At 56.2% G+C, this 19131-nt stretch overlaps 1 protein-coding gene across 6 annotated transcripts in view; it reads left to right on the top strand.

Annotated features, from left to right (window-relative positions):
- Positions 1–14258, top strand: part of NF2 (NF2, moesin-ezrin-radixin like (MERLIN) tumor suppressor) — a 49667-nt gene extending 35409 nt beyond the window's left edge. For 4 of the 6 annotated variants that reach the window (XM_075916999.2, XM_075916993.2, XM_075916992.2 and 1 more), the window contains one exon: positions 8479–14258. In XM_075916999.2, the coding sequence (XP_075773114.2) occupies positions 8479–8529 (51 nt within the window). In that variant the 3' untranslated portion in view covers positions 8530–14258. Of the gene's footprint in view, positions 1–1739; positions 1789–8478 lie in introns of all 6 variants that reach the window. The other 2 variants (XM_075916996.2, XM_075916995.2) reach the window with 1 other exon arrangement.
- The last annotated feature ends 4873 nt before the right edge of the window (positions 14259–19131 follow it).

The raw sequence follows: 19131 nt of genomic DNA, 5'->3' as shown, positions 1-19131 counted from the left end.
TCGGGCGAAAACCGGACACTTGGCAACCTTAATGATTAGTCTGGAAAAGTTGAGCGTAAGGAAGAAGGAAAAAAAAAAGTCCGACTTATTTAGCACCTGGCTTTCAGGCAGGCTTTTTCCTTCTGGAAGGTTTGCAGCGCCTAAGATCTGTGCCAGGGCTACAAGGCCAACCGTAAAGGCTGGTCCGCCAGGAGAGCCCCGGTGTAAAAAAAAATCGCACCGGAGAGTATTAAAACAAAGCGTGTCGGCGGTCTCGTGCGCTCTGCCTTTCGCCGGGGAGCGTCTGAGTCCGCTGCCACGAGGCACACGGAGCAAACGAATCGCGTCCGTTTCCCTTCCCGCTTTGCTGCGCGGCGTCAGATCCCGGGGAGAGAGGCGTCGATGCGCCCGGGCCTCGTGTGCTTGCTAACGCTCTTCCGTTGCGAGAGAGCCCCCCCTTTTAAGATGCTAAATGTGACCCCCTCCAGCCTCCCCTGACGGTGAGAAGAGGGGCTCCCACTTGTTCGGGGACGTGGCTGGGTTACGGAGCAGGCTGTCTCGGCTGACGCTGGAATCGTCTCCTCTCCGCTTGTGTTTGGTCGTATTTTCTGAGCGGGCAGCTCTTGCGCCACGAGGCCATGTTGCCTAGTGGATAGAACACTGGGCTAGTTCTCCAACGCCGGGTTTTGCTCCCAGGGCATCTGCTGCCTTTGGGCAGGTCACTTGACTCGTGCCTCAGTTTCCCTGTCCCCAAAACGGGTCGAACCCTCCCGGTATGATATTTTATATTTAAAATATAACATCATCTATATAGTAGCCCAATGTCTGTGACTCTGTAATGCTGAAATGTTGGCTGTTGCCTCTGGGGCGGCGCTGTTGTCACGTCCTTCACCTCCCGCCGTGGCGCTCGGCTGACTTCCGCGCCGCACAGCCGGGCCGCCACGGGGGAACCCAAACAGCCGCTTGCTCCCCCGTGGCGGCCTGGCTGAGCAGCGCAGAAGTCAGCCGGGCGCCACGGTGATGACGTGCGGCGTGACAGTGGCTCCAGGCCCCGCCCCCTGGCTGTGACCGTCACCACCCTGCCCCCCCCTTCGCCTCTCACAGGTGTGCACGGCCAGGGGGCGGGGCCTTTGCCCCCCACCGTGGCACTCGTCTGACTTCTGCGTCGCTCAGCCAGGCCGCCTCGCGGGAGCAAACGGCCGTTTGGGCTCCACAGTCCCTCGAGGGAGAGGCAGGAGGGGAAAGAGAGCGACGGAGAGAGAGGCAGGAGGCGGAGGAGAGCTGAGAGAGAGGGGGGGAGGCAGTAGGAGGAGGAGACAGAGAGAGAGAGAGACGGACGTAGAGGAGAGACCCAAAAATCGCATTTTATGACGGGCTATTGGCTCGTATTATAATAATGGCCGATGAGAAATGCCGATGACCCGCACTCCCAACACACAGCCCTACCTCACCGTGCGGGTTTGTTTACGGACTCCGCCAGGGGAGCAAACGTTTTAAAGCAGAGTCTGTGAACAGGAGGCGTGCCAGGTGAAACGCAGGCCGCTTGGTCGGTGCCATTCGGGTCCGAGGGGCGCTCATCTTCCACGCTCTGACAAAGGGGGCGATTTGAGGCCCCCGACGTAGAGAACTACCTGCCTCGTGTTCCCCTCCCTCTCGCGGACGCTAAACGCTCCAGCCCACCGTTGTATACGAGTGCGCCAAGGAATGCGGCTTCAAATCACGGAGAGTTTGTTTTTGTTCATTTTATTTTGCTGGTTTAGCCTCAAGGCCAGGGCAGAAGACCTATCTGCATTTGAGACTTATTCCCAGGTACTCTGTGTGTGGTGATGGGGTTGTCGTCTGTCGTACTAACTGGTGCATGAGCTTGTCCCCCAAACACGCGGCTAGCGCCGGCTGCAGCCCCCCCGAATGCCTGCGCCCCGCCAGCGGAGAGACCCACGCCCGTGTCCCATGCCACCCTCAGAAGAGCGTGTCAGGGCTAGCCGCGTTGTTCGGGCGTTTGCTGCCGCTGTCTGCTCGCTTCTGTCCGGAGTCCTCTGTCTCGGGGTGGGTCTTGCTTGATGGAAGCCGAAGGAAGACAGTCCGCAGGGAGCGGGCGAAACGCAGCATGCCTTCCCTGCAGGAGGGTGGCAGCCGAGCAGAACTGCCAATGAGTCCCCTCCCCCCCCCCAAAAAAAGCAAAAACTCCTCACTCCGTCTCGGTGCCGCCCCGTGTGTTTCCAGACCGGCTCGGAGGAGAGCAGCAGGTAAGCGTAGAGTCTGCAAGCTCTCGACTGCGAGGAAACAACGAAAGCCAGCTGGTGTTTGGAAGCCTCCACCAGACACCCCTGGGAGACTCACCCCGTCGGGGAGACGCGTAGGTACCCGGAGTCGGTGTCTCGGCTGCCGAGTTGGCTCGGATGGCTCCGCGTCCGGCGGGTGTGCTGCTTAGAACGGTGTCGATGACTAAACGTGCGGCGTTTTCTCTCCCCCTCGCTTCGACTCAAGCCGAGTTTTGTGACCTGTTCGGTGAGCGAGGCCCCGGACGTCAAAGAATTTGTTGAGGGGTGGGTTTCCCCTCGCTCCTTGCCTGCTGTCCTGCAGAACCCTGGAAATGTTAAAGACCGTTTCAGTTCTGGCGTCCCCTGCCTCTTGGGGGCACAGGTGTTGCCCTGTCCGGTTTTCACCGACTCCGGGAATGGGGAGGCTTTTAGTGCCTCTGTCTCAGCCGGCGTTTCGCAGGATGAACGCCACGGGGGCCAGATTAGGAGCCTAAACGAGCCAATGAATCTTGATTTTCCTAATCTCTCCGGGCCTGATTCGGCTCTGTAAACAGCGCACAACTCCAGTGTGGTCAGCAGGAGCAGGCGGTGGTCTCTGCAGCTGAGCCTGGCTCTACGATCTTTCCGATTTTGATCTCTTTCTCACCTTGCGTCCCTCTTGCTTTGCCTTATCCCCTTCTCCCCCAATATACTCAAGAACCACCATGCTGGTTGTCTACGAAACGGGTTTCTCCAAAGCCTCGGTCTGTGCTCGCCTGGGTGCCGTTTACTGACGTGTGCGCCTTTGTGTAGACCCTGAACGGCTTCAGAGGTGGTGTCTCTCTTTACGGTCCCCACGGCGGGTATGTCCCGATCAGCCGGCCCCGGAGAACCGCAGCCGGCCCCGAGCGTCGCAGGCGGTCTTTGGATCCTGCCGGGGTGACGCGATGCGGGTTCACACCAGGGTCTGCGAGTGCCTGGAGCCGTCTAGATGTCTTGGAGCTGTAAATGTTCAGTCCAGATTTATCACGTCACTGGGAGGTTTGGGTGAAGGGTTCAGCGAGAAGCACACTTGGAGCCTGTTGGGCCATTTCTTAATTGATCGTTATTTTTACGGATCTTTTAATTTGAGCCGACTCTCGTGATGGGCATAACTCCAGCACGAACGACTCTGGGAAGCAAAAAAAAAATCCGTCAGCTGTAAGAAACGCTGGGTCTGGAAGGAGCCCCTCCTGTAATTAAACTTGATTCCTGGCAAATGTTGTCTTTGTGATCTCTCGGGTATTGGGGACCTGCTAAACGTTTTGTGTTTAATTAGGCGGTTAACATGCGAATCCCTTTTTATGAGCTCGGCACAGCTACCTCATCTGGATCCTATTCCCTTCCCATGCTGCTTGGTCTCTCGGCTGCCGATTTGGCTTGGATGGCTCCGCTTCCAGCGGATGTGCTGCTTAGAACAGCGTCGATGACTAAACGCGCGGCGTTTTCTCTCCTCCCCGCTTCGACTCAAGCCGAGGTTTGTGACCTGTTCGGTGAGCGAAGCCCTGGACGTCAAAGAATTGGTTGAGGGGTTGGTTTTCCCCTCGCCCTCGTTTGCTTTTCTCTTCCCTGGATTTCTCCACCTAGTGCAACGACTCCCTCTGAAGTACCCAGGCTGAGAGCTAGGCGCGATCTGTCCCTGGAACAATAGTGGTCGGTGATTTGGTAGTTATGCACATGGGCGTTGGAATATCTTTTCATGCCGCTGCCTTGCCATGATTGAAGCAAGGTATGTCCAGGCGCCGTCTCTAATGGGCTCCTCAGGTGCAGCTTGGAGATCCCATGGCCCTCGGAGGAGAGGGAAAGGAAAAGAGTCAACCTGTGGAACTCCTTGCTGGAGGATGTGGTGAAGACTAGGATTTTGAAAGAGCTAGATACATTCACGGAGGACAGATCCATCCGTGACTATGGAGGGTGTCCCTAGCCTCTGTTTGTCTGGAAATGGGTGACAGGAGAAGGATCACATGATGAGTCCCTCCCTCTAGGGCATGTGGCGTTGCCCACTGTCGGCAGACAGGACCCTGGGCTAGACAGACCTTTGGCCTGGCCGTTCTGATGTTCTTACGCGATTCCTTCTGGCTAGGTTGACGTTCCCCTGTTCTACACCTCCCGGGTTCAGCCCCGTGTGGGGCGCTGGGGATCAGGGCTTCAGCCTTATCTGTTGACTTCAGCCTTGTGGGGGGCCCTGGGGCTGCAGTTGTAGGGCCCCATTGTCTCCTCCCCACGGCCACAGCGGACCCCAATCGAGAGCTGCCTCTCTAGACCTCCTCTGAGCTGGAAAAACGAAACTGACCAGCAACGTAAAGGAAACTGACCAGCAGCGTAAAGGAAACTGACCAGCAGCGTAAAGGAAACTGACCAGCAGCGTAAAGGAAACTGACCAGCAACGTAAAGGAAACTGACCAGCAACGTAAAGGAAACTGACCAGCAACGTAAAGGAAACTGACCAGCAACGTAAAGGAAACTGACCGACTGGTTTTTTTTTTCCTGTTCACCCCCGACTGAAATGCAACCAGTGAAAACCGGGGGTGACATTTGGCCAGCGTTTGGGAGGCGTTTCCTGGACGTGGCCTTTCCTCTGTTTTCTTTCCACGCCTCCTTCGCCCGAGCGTGGAGGAGGAAAACCTTTGGCCCCAGGGCGTCAGGGAGCATCGCCGGATGTGGTGAATCTCACGCCGGCAGAAGCACTGCGCAGGAAGAGACGGGGTTAGTTGCCGTCAAACGGGTTTGGAGGCGAGGGCCTCCTTGTCTGCTTGAAAATCCGAGCACAGATCGGGCGATTTTTGTTGGTGCCCTGCACCGCCCCGGCATCAAGACACAGGGAATGAATCTCCACGTTCCTTTTTCCTTTTTCCTCCTCTTCATGCAGCTTAGCTCTCGCGGCTTAATTGCCTCCCTCCCTCCGAATTGTCTTTGATGGCGCGTCCCCCGCCTCCTTCCTGCACGAAGGAGATTTGCCATCACGCGGCCCTTGTAAATCAATTTTCTCTCTGCACTGACGAAAATGTAATTTGCTTGTACTCCCGCTCCGGGGCCCGCCCTGTCTCGTGTTGCGCCTTACCTCTTCCCACCTCGCCAGGGGGGTCGGGGAGGGCGGCCGGCAGAGCTGGTGGCTGATCCAGTGCCCGGCTTTCCGGATGGGAGGTGCTGAGCCACTTGTGCCAGACAGCAGGTACGGAGGGGAAGTGATAGGGTGCCAGGCTTACAGAAGGAATCATGTCAAAACAGCGACAGCTGTTCTGGTCCCAGTCGCTGGCTGGAAGGATCCAACAGCCCTCTGCTTTGACCAGATTGGCTTCCCAATTGGAGTGAAGTCAGGGGGTTCCCGGAATCGGAGGGGGGGCAGTTCCCGGGTGCCAATCAGTTTCAGCACAGAAGAGCGATGATGCGTCTCGTCGCTCGCTCTTTGCAGTGTCCCGTCGAGGGGCCGAACTTCAGACACGCCAGAAAACCGAGAGCAAGGAGAAATTCTTTCGGCGCCTCTCACGCAACCGATTCGCATCAGAGGGGAGAGGGCAGCCGGGTAGGAGATGTGGGTTAGCCCCAGGGCTGTCAGAGCTGTGCCCCGCTAGCCAGACCTGCTACGGTGAGGCAAACTGTAGACGTGACGTGGCCCGCTCGACGGTCGTTACGCCGCAATCGGCAGGAGCCAGGACGTTGGGGATCAGGAGCGAGCCCCCTCCTTGCTCCGTGCCTCCGTGTCCTTGTGTGTTCAGCGGGGGAGAGCCGTGCCGAGCTGCTCCGGAAAAGCGAAGAGACCGACGGGCCAAACAGCCGTGCGAGAACAGAACGCGATTCCATCTTTCTCCTTGCGTCTGTCCCCCGCCGGCTCTCTTGCACTGAGACCGGTGCCAAGAGAGGGATTGTGTTTGGGCTTCCTTACGCCCAGCGGGGAGGGAATGGTGGAAAACTCCCCGGATATTGCAAGGCATTAGCCCCAGGGCGGAGCTGAATCGAAATAAGTCCGAATCTCTCTCTGAACCCGGCGGGAAACACTGCCAGGGAACTGGGACAAGAATTCTTTGCCCGAAGGGAAGAGGAGACCTCGGTGAACCGGCAGGCCTTTTCATTCTCCGTCCTCCGCCCAGGAGAGATTCAGATGCCGCCCGCGGCCAGCAGCCGGTGTTTCCAGTGGCGGTGCCCATCTGCACCTGCCTTGGCGCATGTGACAATATTTATTCCGCACGCAGGTGGGGAAAAAAACTCTCGCGGCCGCCCGGGCTCTCTGGCCGGAACGGGAGCCGACTGAGGAAGGCACAAAGGCAAACGTGTGGCGAAGGGGCAGGGCGGCTTTTAAGCCGTATCACACGGTGCGGCTAAGAGCCGTGTCTCGGCCAAAGACCAGTCCTTCCACTGTAGGCACATCAGCTGTTTCTGGCCCCCCGCCACGGAGCACTGGGGTCTAGGGACACCCTGCGACAGCTGCGATGGTCCACCCCATTCACTGACTTCCCCTTGGTGCAGGTGGGTCTGGTGAGGGTCCCCGAGCCAGGGTGGGTGGCACCGGACATGGGGACAGGAGCCAGGGAGCCAGCACCTCCTTTTCCCACCCAAGTGGGAGAGTCCCCAACTGGGGTAGCACCAGATGGTGGCAGCCAAGGGCGTGGAGCTGAAATACCTTTCCTGAAAGTCTGCTTGTAGATGGCCGCTTGGCACCGGAGCCAGCCCCCTTCCCAGCCGTGCTGGCCTGCTCCCGGCTCGGCCCCCGGCTCCTCCTCTTCCCTGCGAGAACCCAGAGAGCTCCTGCCCCAGAGTCCAGCCAGGTCTGCGGCTGGGCTCCCAGGAACCGGGCAGGGGCAAAGCCACCTCACACGGGCCTCTTGCAAGGAGCAGTGGCCCAGCCAGCAGGCCAGGGGCTGAAAGGGTGAGGGCAGAAATCTCTCCTCTTTGGGGAAACTGAGGCTGGTCGTGCAGCTACGGTTCCTCTCCAAAGCAGGGTGGCCTGGGGTGATTCTGGGCCTGAGTCGATGATGCGGTGAGGAGGGTGCAAGCCAGGAGCTGGCCTCCCAAGAGGGTGGGAGAGAGAAGGTCTCATTGATGGAGTCCGCTTCTGAGATGTTTCTCCAAGGGCTCCACCTCCCTCCCATCTTGGCTAGAAGGAATCCTACCTCCCGGATGCTCTCCGGGCTGAGTGATCGGGAATTCCTGCCCCTCTCCTTCCCTGGCTGCTCACTCTCGCTCCACAACTGAAGAGAGATGAAAAAGACGGGGCCTCTTCAGCTTAGAAAAGAGGAGACGAAGGGGAGAGTAGGACAGAGGTCTAGAAAATCATGGCAGGCGTGGAAAAAGTGAATAAGTTACTGACTTGTTCCCATAACACAAGAACGAGGGGGTCACCCAATGAATTGCCCAGGCAGCAGGTTTGAAACAAGCCAAAGGACGTTTTTCTTCATTCAGTGCACTGACAACCTGTGGAACTCCTCGCCAGAGGATGTTGTGAAGATTAGGACTTTAATTGGGTGACTTGATGACCTCCTAAGGTCTCTTCCAGCTCTGGGAATCTATGACTCCCGTTCCCTCGCCCAGCTGAGAAGAGCCACCGGTGTAAATCTCATCTATGATTGACCGAGAGCCTCTCCCCTCTGGGAGTAGGCCTCACACCCAGGCCCGTTAGCAGGTGCGTTCCTCGGGAGCATCTCCTGCAGACGCAGCTGGCCAGATGCTCAGGAGCTCGGAGGTGTTTTCGGCACCCGGTCAGACGGCCCGTTTTCCCACGCTGCTCTCCGAGGAGTGCGTGGGGGAGGAATGGGGAAGGCCGCAAACATTTGATTGGTCTGTGCGGGTCATCTGTCCTAGCATCCATCGATCACGTATTTCAGAGGGTAATATGTCTCTTGGTGAGAAGACTCAAGGCGAGGGAGGGGTGGTCCTTTCTATCTGGGGTCTTTTCCTGGTCCCTTCCCCTCCTAGCGCCATCTAGGACTCCACGCGGGGCAGTTGGGTGATGGTCTCCAAGCATCTTCCCTCAGCTGTGTCCTCCTCGCCGTGGGATCTGCACCCTCAAACCCGTTTGTTCATATTTGCCCCCCAGGTTCTGGGCCAGAGGCCCGTTGGTTGCCAGGCCTCTCCCGCCACTGACATCTCCCCAGTGTGGACGGGAACACGGGTGGGGGGAGGAAATTCTTGTCCTGAGCATGGCTGAAGGCCCCCTTATTTGGGTGAGCAGGAAGCTGGTCTCGTTCTTTCTTCAGCCTCTCTCTCTCTTTCCTCTCTCTTGCAGCTCACCTTGCAAAGCACCAAGTCCCGTGTGGCCTTCTTCGAGGAGCTCTAGGAGATGTCCCAGCAAACCCACCACCCACCAGCCAGGACCACCTCCTGCAAGGCCGGGCTAGAAGGCACCTGCAGGTGGCGAGGCAGCCAGGAGCGGATCCCTCTGCCTGCTGGCGGGCTGCCGTCCGGGACCCGGTGCTGTTGAGCTGCAGACAACTTGGGCCGTGGACTTTATCATGATGTTCTCTAGTTTCATGTCCCCTCCTCCCCTTGTTGGTTTTCCTCTCTTCTGCCGTTTTCAGCGCAGAGCTGCGTTCCCCCCGCCCCCCGTCACCGCTCTTGTCGTCAGCAGCATTGATGTCTGGTCGGGCCTGTCCTGTGCTCTCCTGGGAGCCGGCAAACCGTGCTCTGGGGAAGGCCCGAATCACGTGGCACTTTCAGCAGTTCGAGGGACAGGGAAAGCTGGGTGCGACCTTCTCACAGTCCGGCCGCCTGATTTTGGAGGGGCGGAGAACCGGGAGCCCCTCCCGGTGATGTGCAAACCCGTCTGATGCCGTGCTGCAACTCAGGGCGGTAGCCTCACCTAAGAGCACGATGAGGTCTTAAGCGGCTCGGACAGCCCCAAAAAGGAGAGATCAGGGCGAGTGGTCCAGAGCGGCTTCTCGAGGAGGAGAGATGGAAAAGATTTGGGTTCCTGGCGTCCCTTGATTTCCAGGGCAGTGAAGCACCTAAATCCACGCCGATCCTACTGCCTCTTTTATTTGTGGTCAACCCTGAGCTCGTGAAGCCCAAGGAAGTCGACCTGATTGGACCAGCTCCAAATTGCTGTCGGCCTCCTCGGCGCTGCGCTGGATGGACCTTTGGTCTGGCCGGTCTTGAGTTCTTCCTTAAACACTAGCCCCCGGTGCCCCGCCCGCTCGTAGCAACGCCGAGCTAACACTAAGGCTCTGTCTCTTACCCGCCCCGGTCGCTTGCCTTTTTTAACGTCTCTTGACACCCCGATGCTCTGTTTCAGGCCCCGTGGCAGCCTCACGTTGGAATTGGCCCTGAGAATCACCCCATAGCCCGACTTTTAGACGACCTCATCCCTGGGCCCTTCTACTTAAAAGGTCCCTGCTGATTCTTCTCCCACGTGGAAGTGTCCGGGGCCGAAACTCAAATGGCTCGAGACAGAGCCCCTTTTCCCCCTCCCGTTCCCATGGATTGGGACACCCTGAAAATCCCTTTTTTTGGTTTTGCCTTTGGTTTAATAAAAATGCTGTTCCTTTCTCGGGAGGAGGCGTTAAAAAGAAGCCAGGGCGTTTCGTTGGTGTGCGTTTGTAGCAAGCCGTTGGAAGGAATATCCCTGGGGCCAGTTTGGTTCAACATCTTCACTCACGACCTGGATGAGGGGCTGGATTGCACCCTCAGCAAGTTCACAGATGACACGAAGCTAGGGGGAGAGGTAGATACGTTGGAGGGCACGGAGAGGGCTCAAAGCGACTTAGACAGATTAGAGGATTGGGCCAAAAGAAATCAGATGAGGTTCAACAAGGACAAGTGCAGAGTCCTGCACTTGGAAGAGAAGAATCCCAAGGATTGTTACAGGCTGGGGATCGACTGGCTAAGCAGCAATTCGGCAGAAAAGGACCTAGGGATACAGTGGCTGAGAAGCTGGAGATGAGTCAACACTGTGCCCTTGTAGCCAAGAAGGCTAACGGCATATTTGGCTGCATTAGGAGGAGCATTGCCGGCAGATCCAGAGAAGTGATTATTCCTCTTTATTCCCCTTTGGGGAGGCCACATCTGGAGTATTGTGCCCAGTTCTGGACCCCTCGCTACAGAAGGGATGTGGACGCATTGGAGAGGGGCCAGCGGAGGGCGACCAAAATGATTCGGGGGCTGGAGCACATGACCTACGAGGAGAGGCTGAGGGAGTTGGGTTTGTTTAGTCTGCAGAAGAGAAGAGTGAGGGGGGATTTGAGAGCAGCCTTCAACTTCCTGAAGGGAGGTTCCCAAGAGGCTGTTCTCTGCGGTGACAGATGGCAGAACGAGGCGCAACGGTTTCAAGTTGCAGTGGGGGAAGTCTAGGTTGGAGTTTAGGACACACTTTCCTGACGAGGGCAGGGAAGCGCTGGGATGGGTTCCCTAGGGAGGGGTGGAATCTCCGTCCCTTGAGGCGTTTAAGTCTCGGCTTGACCAAGCCCTGGCTGGGCTGATTGAGTCGAGATCGGTCCAGCTTTGGGCAGGGGGTTGGATTCGATGCCTCCTGAGGTCTCAGCCTGCCCTGGGATTTTATGAAAGCTCAAATCTTCCTCCGCTTTGGCCCCCGCTGTTCTGGTTCTGAGCACGTCCCACAAGTTGCGTTCCCTCTGGCCCGGCCACCTCACTCGGAGCTTTGGAGCAGCCCGCACCGTGCTGTTCGCACGCAAATGATACTTCGGTGGCCGCGGGAAGCTGCTGTGGACCTGGGTTAATAGATATTTGACCCAGCTCCCGCAGCGACCGGCCCTGTTTAACTTCCATTATCCATCCTTTGCGGAGGGCAGGAGGGTGCCGCACACAATCAGCAAGGAAGCAGCTCCCTTGCACGACCCCCCCAGCCGGGCCGGCGGTGAGGTGTTTGCCTTCGTCCGGTAATGAATTCAGCGGCAGAGCTGTGGATCTACGCCGTGTTTGCACAAGGCCGGCCGCCAAGCCTCTGGAGGTGAAATCCAACTCCCGTCGAGGGCTTTGCCCTAGAACGGCGGTTCTGTTTGTCAAGCAGAGGGGCGCTTTCCTTCCCTCGATCATTGACTCAGAAGCGGGTGGGTTTGCCTGCCCCTAGGCGAAGCTTGAGTTGCTTTTGTAAGCGCGGCTTGAAAGAACAAGAGTCCCCAGCTGCAGAACAAAGGGAAAATAAAGAGAGGCTGGCCTGATTTCCCTGCTATCAAACGCAGAGTATTTCTCACAGATGCCACTCACGCGGGAGCACACGTGGAAGACAAGAGCCTTAGATTTCAGGGAACCGAGCTGGTACGCAAAGCATTTGATACGGTCTTGCACAACCTTGTCCATAAACTAGGCAAATGCAACTTAGATGGGGCTACTATAAGGCAGCTGCATAACTGGCTGGATAACCGTTCCCAGAGAGTCGTTCTTAACGAGCAAGGGCATAACGAGCGAGGTTCCGCAGGGGTCTGTTTCGGGACCGGTTCTGTTCAGTCTCTTTAGCCATGATTTCGATACTGGCACAGAGAGGACACTTATTGGCTACGTCTGGACTGGCATGATTTCCCGCAAATGCTTTTAACGGAAAAGTTTTTCCGTTAAAAGCATTTGCGGAAAAGAGCATCTAGATTGGCACGGACGCTTTTGTGCAAAAGCACTTTTTGCGGAAAAGCGTCCATGCCAATCTAGACGCGGTTTTGCGCAAGAAAGCCCCGATCGCCATTTTCGCCAGCGGGGCTTTTTTGCACAAAACAGTTTTTAGCTGTCGACAAAAGCATTTGTGCAAGAGGGCTTTTTCCTGAGCGAGAGCAGCATAGTATTTGCGCAAGAAAGCTGACAATCTTACATTAGATCATCAGCGTTCTTGCGCAAATTCAAGCGGCCAGTGTAGACAGCTGGCAAGTTTTTCCACAAAAGCGCCTGCTTTTGCGGAAAAACTTGCCAGTCTAGACACTAACTTGCCAGTCTAGACACAAACAGCCATTAAGTTTGCGGGTGATCCCAAGCTGCAAGTGCTTTGGAGGAGAGGGTCATAATTCAAACTGATCTGGACGAACTGCAAAAATAGTCGGAGGTCAACAGGATGAAGTTGAATAAGGGCAAATGCAAAATGCTCCACTTAGGAAGGAACAATCTGTTCCACACACAGAACGGGAAGCAACTTTCTAGGAAGGAGTCCGGCAGAAAGGGATGTAGAGGTCAGGGCGGACCACAAGCTAAATATGAGGCAACAGTGTGACGCTGTTGCGAAAAAAGCCAACGTGATTCTGGGCTGCATTTACAGTTTTGTGGTGAGCAAGACACGAGAAGTCATTCTTCCGCTCTACTCTGCACTGGTTAGGCCTCAATTGGAGTCTTGTGGCCAGTTCTGGGCACCACTTTTTTCTCGTTTCCCTCTCTTTTCTCTTTTTTCCTCTCTCTCTATTTTTTCTTTTTCTTTACTTTATTTTTCTCCCGCAGGGAGTTGGGGGAAGGCCCAAGACATTTTAACCGCTTGTAACGGGAACCACTGGTCTAGAACCATCTTAATCTCCCGCCTCGATAGAGCGCCTGCTTCTGACGTCCTTAAAAGCGGCCTTAGCATTTTGAGCGACGGTTGGAGAAGGGGCTGGAGCTCTGGGATGAGAGATGTGGGGAAAGTCGACCTCCGGGAGCCAGAAGCAGAGAACAGATTGATGGCAGGCTCGGGTGGCAGCAGCTTGCGGTGTCGGCCGACGGCAGAGATTGATCGCGGCGCTCGTCCTCGCCGGAGAGACGGCTTCCCCTCGGAGGCTGTTAACCTAGAAAAGCAGCTGTGAGCGGCCCATTGTTAGTCTGGCGAAGGTGGAGGGGGAACGTCTGCGTGATTCTAACAGGCTGGCATCCCGTTGGGCGGGGGCGGACTTTTGCCCCACGATCAAGTGCCAGGCTGGGTGCATGATCTCAGCTTTGCTACGATTTCAGACACCTCTCCACTTCCTAGCTTTTCCAGTGATGGCTTTCCCGACCGCGGGTTCATGACGTGGAGAGGATGCCAACCATCCCAAAGGAGTCTAGCCTGTGATCTTGGGATGCCCCCAGACGTGCTGGGAGCCCGACTTTTCTGCCACCCTGTGACTATTTGCCAAGTTCTGAAACATCCTCCGGCCCACGCACCGAGCCGTAAAAGGATTCAGAGATTTGTTCTGGGAGGACTCCGCCTCAGAACCTGGCCACCTCCCTTGGAGGACAAGCCCCAAATGATACGAAATTCGCTTCCTCCCTCAATCATAGAATCCTAGAGCTGGAAGAGACCTCAGAAGGTCATCAAGTCCAGCCCCCTGCCCAAGGCAGGACCAATCCCAACTCAATCAACCCAGCCAGGGCTCTGTCAAGCCGAGACTTAAACACCTCTAGGGACGGAGATTCCACCCCCTCCCTAGGGAACCCATCCCAGCGCTTCCCCACCTGCCTAGAGAAATCGTTTTTCCTAATATCCAACCTGGACCTCTCCCACCACAACTTGAGCCCATTGCTCCTTGTTCTGCATCCGTCACCACTGAGAACAGCCTCTCTCCATCCTTTTTGGACCCCCCTTCAAGGAGTTGACGGTTGCTCTCAAATCCCCCCTCACTCTTCTCTTCTGCAGACTGAACAAACCCAAATCTCTCAGCCTCTCCTCATAGGTCATGCACTCCAGCCCCCCAATCATTTTGGTCGCCCTCCGCTGGACCCTCTCCAATGCGTCCACATCCTTTCTGTAGTGCGGGGCCCAGAACTGGACGCAATACTCCAGATGTGGCCTCACCAGAGCCGAATTAAGGGGATAATCACATCTCTAAATCTACGGCAATGCTCCTCCTAATGCACCCCAAAATGCCATTAGCCTTATCGCCTACAAGAGCGCCCTGTTGACTTATCTCCAGCTTCTCATCCACTATCATCCCCAGGGCCTTTTCTGCTGAACTGCTGCTTAGCCAGTGGAAAAAGGCATGCATACGTTCTTGACATGTACCCCCGTTTGAAATGATGCAAACGGGGTTATATTATAAATAAGAAATGAATGTCGTAATGCCAAAAGGTGGATGTGAGAGGTAGCAAACAGAACAAAGCGGATGACTAAGTAAAATGAAACGAAGCATGCGCACGTGAGTTTGAGTCACTAAAGAAACCGGCGGCAAACATAATTCTTAGATAGTGTTTAGGTTGATTTCTTCACAGGCCAGGTATCTTTCCAGCTGGGGGTCAAATAGTTCTTCCTTCCTCCTCACTAGTCCTTTGGTTTCTGGATGTTTTCAAGTATCTCTTGGGGTGGGGAAGTGGAGGAGAAGGAAATCGAAGGCCTTGATTTGTTTTCTTGCCCGACCGTCTATATCATCGGTTCCCAAACTGAGGGGCACAAAGAAATTCCAGGGGGGGGGTACAAGGTGACTCAGCCCTTCCCCCTCCCCCGGTCAATCCCCACTCCAAGAAAGAGCCCAATCCGTCTGGTAAAAAAAATTCAGGGGAGGATGGAACGTCTCCGGCAGACTTCAAAATGGCCGCCTTAAAAAAGCAATGCCTGCTCTGCAAAGGGCAATTTTTTTTTTTTTTGCTTAAGTTTTGCTGCTATTTTTTTGGGAGGGGCGTGAGGGTTTCTCAAAAATAAAAAATGGGCATGATGCCTAAAAGTTTGGGAACCATTGGTCTATATGATTTCCAACAGGTCGGGATCCGTTCTTGATCCCACTCCCCCCACCATCCCATGAAAAGTGTTCAGCGGTCCAAGATGGAGGTTAGGATCAGGTTACCTGATCATCTGACCGCAGGACTGTCGCATCCATGAGTCGGTGGTGGTATGGAGGGTCTGCAGGAAGGCCAGGTGGAGGTTTCAAAGCCGCCTGGAACCTGCCTGGGTCATTGGTAGACGATCAGGACTTAGGAAGAGCCAGCCGGAAATCGGATCAGCTGTCAGTCACAACCGTTTTACACCAGCCGCTCTGAGGCTCTGGCTGGTCTCGGTGTCCGATGCCACGGCTGGAAACCCTGCACACCTCCCTCTTCCTCTCAATATCCCCTCTTCCCCACTGATTGTGGGATACAAGTGAATAGCAGCTCATTGCTTGTGGTTTTCTTCTCAGCCGAGCGCTCCTGCCTTGTGCAAACAGGCTCCAATTAGCATAATTGTTCCGTCAATTAACTGCTTCACCCAGGAGACCCGGGTGTGATGGCTGGGTGTGTTAACCCCGCAGCGTACGGTATTGCCTCTCTGGCTGATTGGTGCTAACTCTTCTTGCCTGGTTTGCTGATGTGGGTATTTCCCTTAGCCCCCTCTAACGGACCGATTGACACTACAACAGCCCGATGCTTGTTAGTTACGTTCACTTCCGCAGTACCACAAAGCTCAGATTTAAAAATACGAGACACTCCCCTCTGCTACATAGCCAAACGTTAATGCTACGATGGTCACAAGCAACAGAGCCCATCCTGCCATTCCAGTGCAAAGACCAGGAGACAGAAACCTCGCTGTGCAGGACTGAATCACCTTAACTCTGCCCTTGGAGAGCTGTTTATTGCTTTTAGACAGTCTCGGACAAAGATAGCACTGAGGACAGCTTTGGATGGTTTTCCCTGCCCCTCCTCGGGCACAGTCCAGGCACATGGTGGAGCTCAGACTGTCCAGGAAGTACCACCCAATAACATTCCCACTCATTTCTTCCCTCCATGTGCAGAATGAATTTTGCTGTGCGCCCCATACTGAGGCGATGTGCACCACCAGGAGACACAAAACCCCTCACAGCTAGAAAACATATTTTGTAAAATGTGACCAGAGGGCTCTTTGCTCCAGCCAGGGCAGGCTAGGTCTGTTAGAAGCCACCACCCCACAAATTCAACGTACGTGCAAGAGAGAAATACACAGGCTCTCGTAACAGGAATGGTTCTTGGGCCCGAGGTGCCTCTCACGCCACGTTGGCGCTCTGAAGCTCCGCCGCCCGCCCGTTTCCCCAGGCACCGGGTCGGAATTTCTTCACACAAGGCACCGACAACCTGTGGAACTCCTTGCCACAGGGTGGTGTGAAGACCAGGGTGAGAAAAGAGCTAGGTTTAGTCATACATGGAGGTTTAGTCCATTGGTGGAATGACATCCCTGGCACCCCGTCTCCAGCAAGATGAGATATCACCAACCAGTAGAATAGAGGGGGTTTATTGCTTCTCCAGGATACAGCACAGCACAGACGCGATGTGGACATAAGGAGTCAGGGGCTGGCAGCCCTAGACCCCATGGGGCAGGGGTAAATAGCCCCCCCGAACCGCCTCCGCCTCCCTTCCTTTGTCTCTCCCCTGGGAAGAGCCCTGTTATCGTCTCAGGCTGGAATTAGGTGTCTGGGCCAATCCAGATGTGGGGGAGTCAGTAGGAGTCACACAGCACAGTGGGGGGGGACCCCGGGGTGCAGAGCAGACAGCCCCCCCCCCCACTGCATCACAGGCACCTGGCATCGGCCACTGTCGGAAGTCAGGATACGGAGCTAGACGGGCCTCTGATATGAATCGACTTTGAGATGGGGGCCGGTTTCTCTGTTAGCCCCAAAGGCTCTGCGCAGATCTCCTGCCCGGGACCTGAGCCTGGGTTGGGCAGACGGTGACAGAGGGGCCGCGAGGCTGAAATCCTCCCCGTTAAACCGGAGCGTAGCAGCGGTGAGGTGGGGCCTGGCTCGGAGCCCGTCGTCTTGGGTTAGGAGCTGCTCAGCCAGCTGCTCCTGCCAGCGAGCGACCGGAACGCGCCTCTCCTGGGAGGCGCCCGGCCAAGCAGTCCATTAGCCTGTGATTTAGGAGGCAATATATCCACCAAGCGCTGGTCCCGGCCGAGTGCCCAGAGCACCATGAGCAGGGCTGGCTGGGCAGAGCCTCGATTTATCCCTGGGCATTTTCTAGCCGCTTGGCTGCCTTCGTTAATGTCTTCATTACAGGTGGGGCGCGCGGGCCCCACTTTCCACAGGGGAAACTGAGGCCCGGGGCAGCGGAGGGGGGGAACCGTGAGAGGAGGGCCGCTGGCCGAGGCTGAAACGCCGCTGGGGAGGGGGCTCTGTGAACCGAGCCCCTCCAAGCGGACTTGCTGGAGACGGTGCCTACCTCCCACGTCTGTACGCTGACCACTTGTCACGTTATTGGGGAGCAGCCGAGTCACTGCGGGGGGGTTGGTCCCAAAGTCCGTACAAAGGGGGCCATGTGAGGTGTCAAACAAAAGCTGATGTCCTACTGGTTCTGCGTCTGCTACTCGTGCACCTGTGTGATGTCCGTGTGTGGAGTTACGGATACGGGCTCGGTGCCGGTGCGGGGAATATCGTCAGCCTGAGACAGAGCAGTGGGCCTGCTGTACAGAGCAATTGTTCTATCAATGACTGTGCTAATTAGCACGGCTCCAGGGACGAGGCTGTCAGAGAGGCCAACCCACACCGGAGGAATGCATCTGAGCCCGGCAAACCAGCCAGAATCATGATTGCTGAGATGGGACGCAGGGCAGCTTGGAAGAGACCAGGGCTGGATCTAAAATGCCATGTGGCAAACTCCATGTGGGCTTCGGTTCTGATCCGGATCCCAGATGCAGCCTTGCGAGGGACAGCGAGCCGGGAAGGGCGGCCGACCCGTCCTAACATAAGATGTGCACCAGAGACTTTTAAACCAGCAGCTATAACATCTCTGCTAGAGCCTGCATCGAGAACGGGGAGATTCGATGCATGTAATGTAGGATCCGTTAACAACCTCACTCTCAGGCTTTTCTTTCTTTTAGTAATAAACCTTTCGATTTAGGTGCTAAAGGACTGGCCCAGCGTGGTCTTGTGGGTAAGATCCAGAGGGTAAATTGACCAGGGATCTGGGGCTGGTTTCTTGGGACTGGAAAGACCCGTTCGGGGTGGGTGAGGTTGGGTTCTATAACCCCTCGCCTGTGTGTTAGGCCTGGGGCTGATTGGGGTACAGGCAGAGTTGGGGTGTCCTGCTGGCCAGATTGGCGGCTGAAGCGCTCGGGGTGACTGGCGTGTGGCCTGTTTGAAAGGTCTCCAGTATGGGGCTAGGAGGAGCGCCGTGGAAGAAGATCTGCCTCCATTCCTGTCGCTCTGTGGCTGGAGAAACGCAGGCTCTGGGGGATCGGCCGCCTTCAAACACCCGGGGATGCCCTTGGCATGAAACCAGCCGAGAAAAGGCCTCTCCGGAGCCCTCACCCTGACCACCTGATTCCTCGTGTCCCTGATACTCATGCCGCTGGCAGGACTCAGTCGGAACTGAGTCAAACCCAGCTGGCTTCTGCCCGGGGGGGCCCTATGACCGAGGTGGGTGCTTCCAGCCACCGGTACCCCCTCGCCTTAACCCCGTGGCAGGCCCAAGAATCCCCTCGCCCCTGCCCATTGGGCAGGCTGATACCAGCCTTGCTCTGCTTCCTAGGGGAGTTGTGTGCGACCCATCAGGTACTTGGGTAACAGGGGCAGATAAGCACCATAGAGAGCACACGTCAGAACGGCCAGGCTGGGTCAGACCAAAGGCCCAGTGTCCTATCTGCCCAAAGTGCCCCAGAAGGAGGAAACAAAACAGGGAATAATCCAGTGATTCCTCCCGTCACCCCACTCCAGACAAACCAGACCCCCATTCCTACCCATCCTGGCGAATAGTCACTTATGGACCTAACCTCCGTGCCTCTATCTAGCTCTTTTTTGAACTCGGTTCAAGTCCTGGTCTTCACAACATCCTGTGGCGAGGAGTTCCACTGGTTGACTGGGTGGCGGTTCAAGTCCTGGTCTTCACAACATCCTGTGGCGAGGAGTTCCGCTGGTTGACTGGGCGGCGGTTCAAGTCCTGGTCTTCACAACATCCTGCGGCGAGGAGTTCCACTGGTTGACTGGGCGGCGGTTCAAGTCCTGGTCTTCACAACATCCTGTGGCGAGGAGTTCCGCTGGTTGACTGGGCGGCGGTTCAAGTCCTGGTCTTCACAACATCCTGCGGCGAGGAGTTCCACTGGTTGACTGGGCGGCGGTTCAAGTCCCGG

The sequence above is a fragment of the Pelodiscus sinensis genome, chromosome Z (assembly GCF_052426305.1).
Source record: "Pelodiscus sinensis isolate ZL-2025 chromosome Z, ASM5242630v1, whole genome shotgun sequence".
NCBI classification, from domain to species: Eukaryota; Metazoa; Chordata; order Testudines; family Trionychidae; genus Pelodiscus; species Pelodiscus sinensis.
Note: the sequence above shows the minus strand (reverse complement) of the source record. Positions and strands in the feature narration are given on the sequence as shown.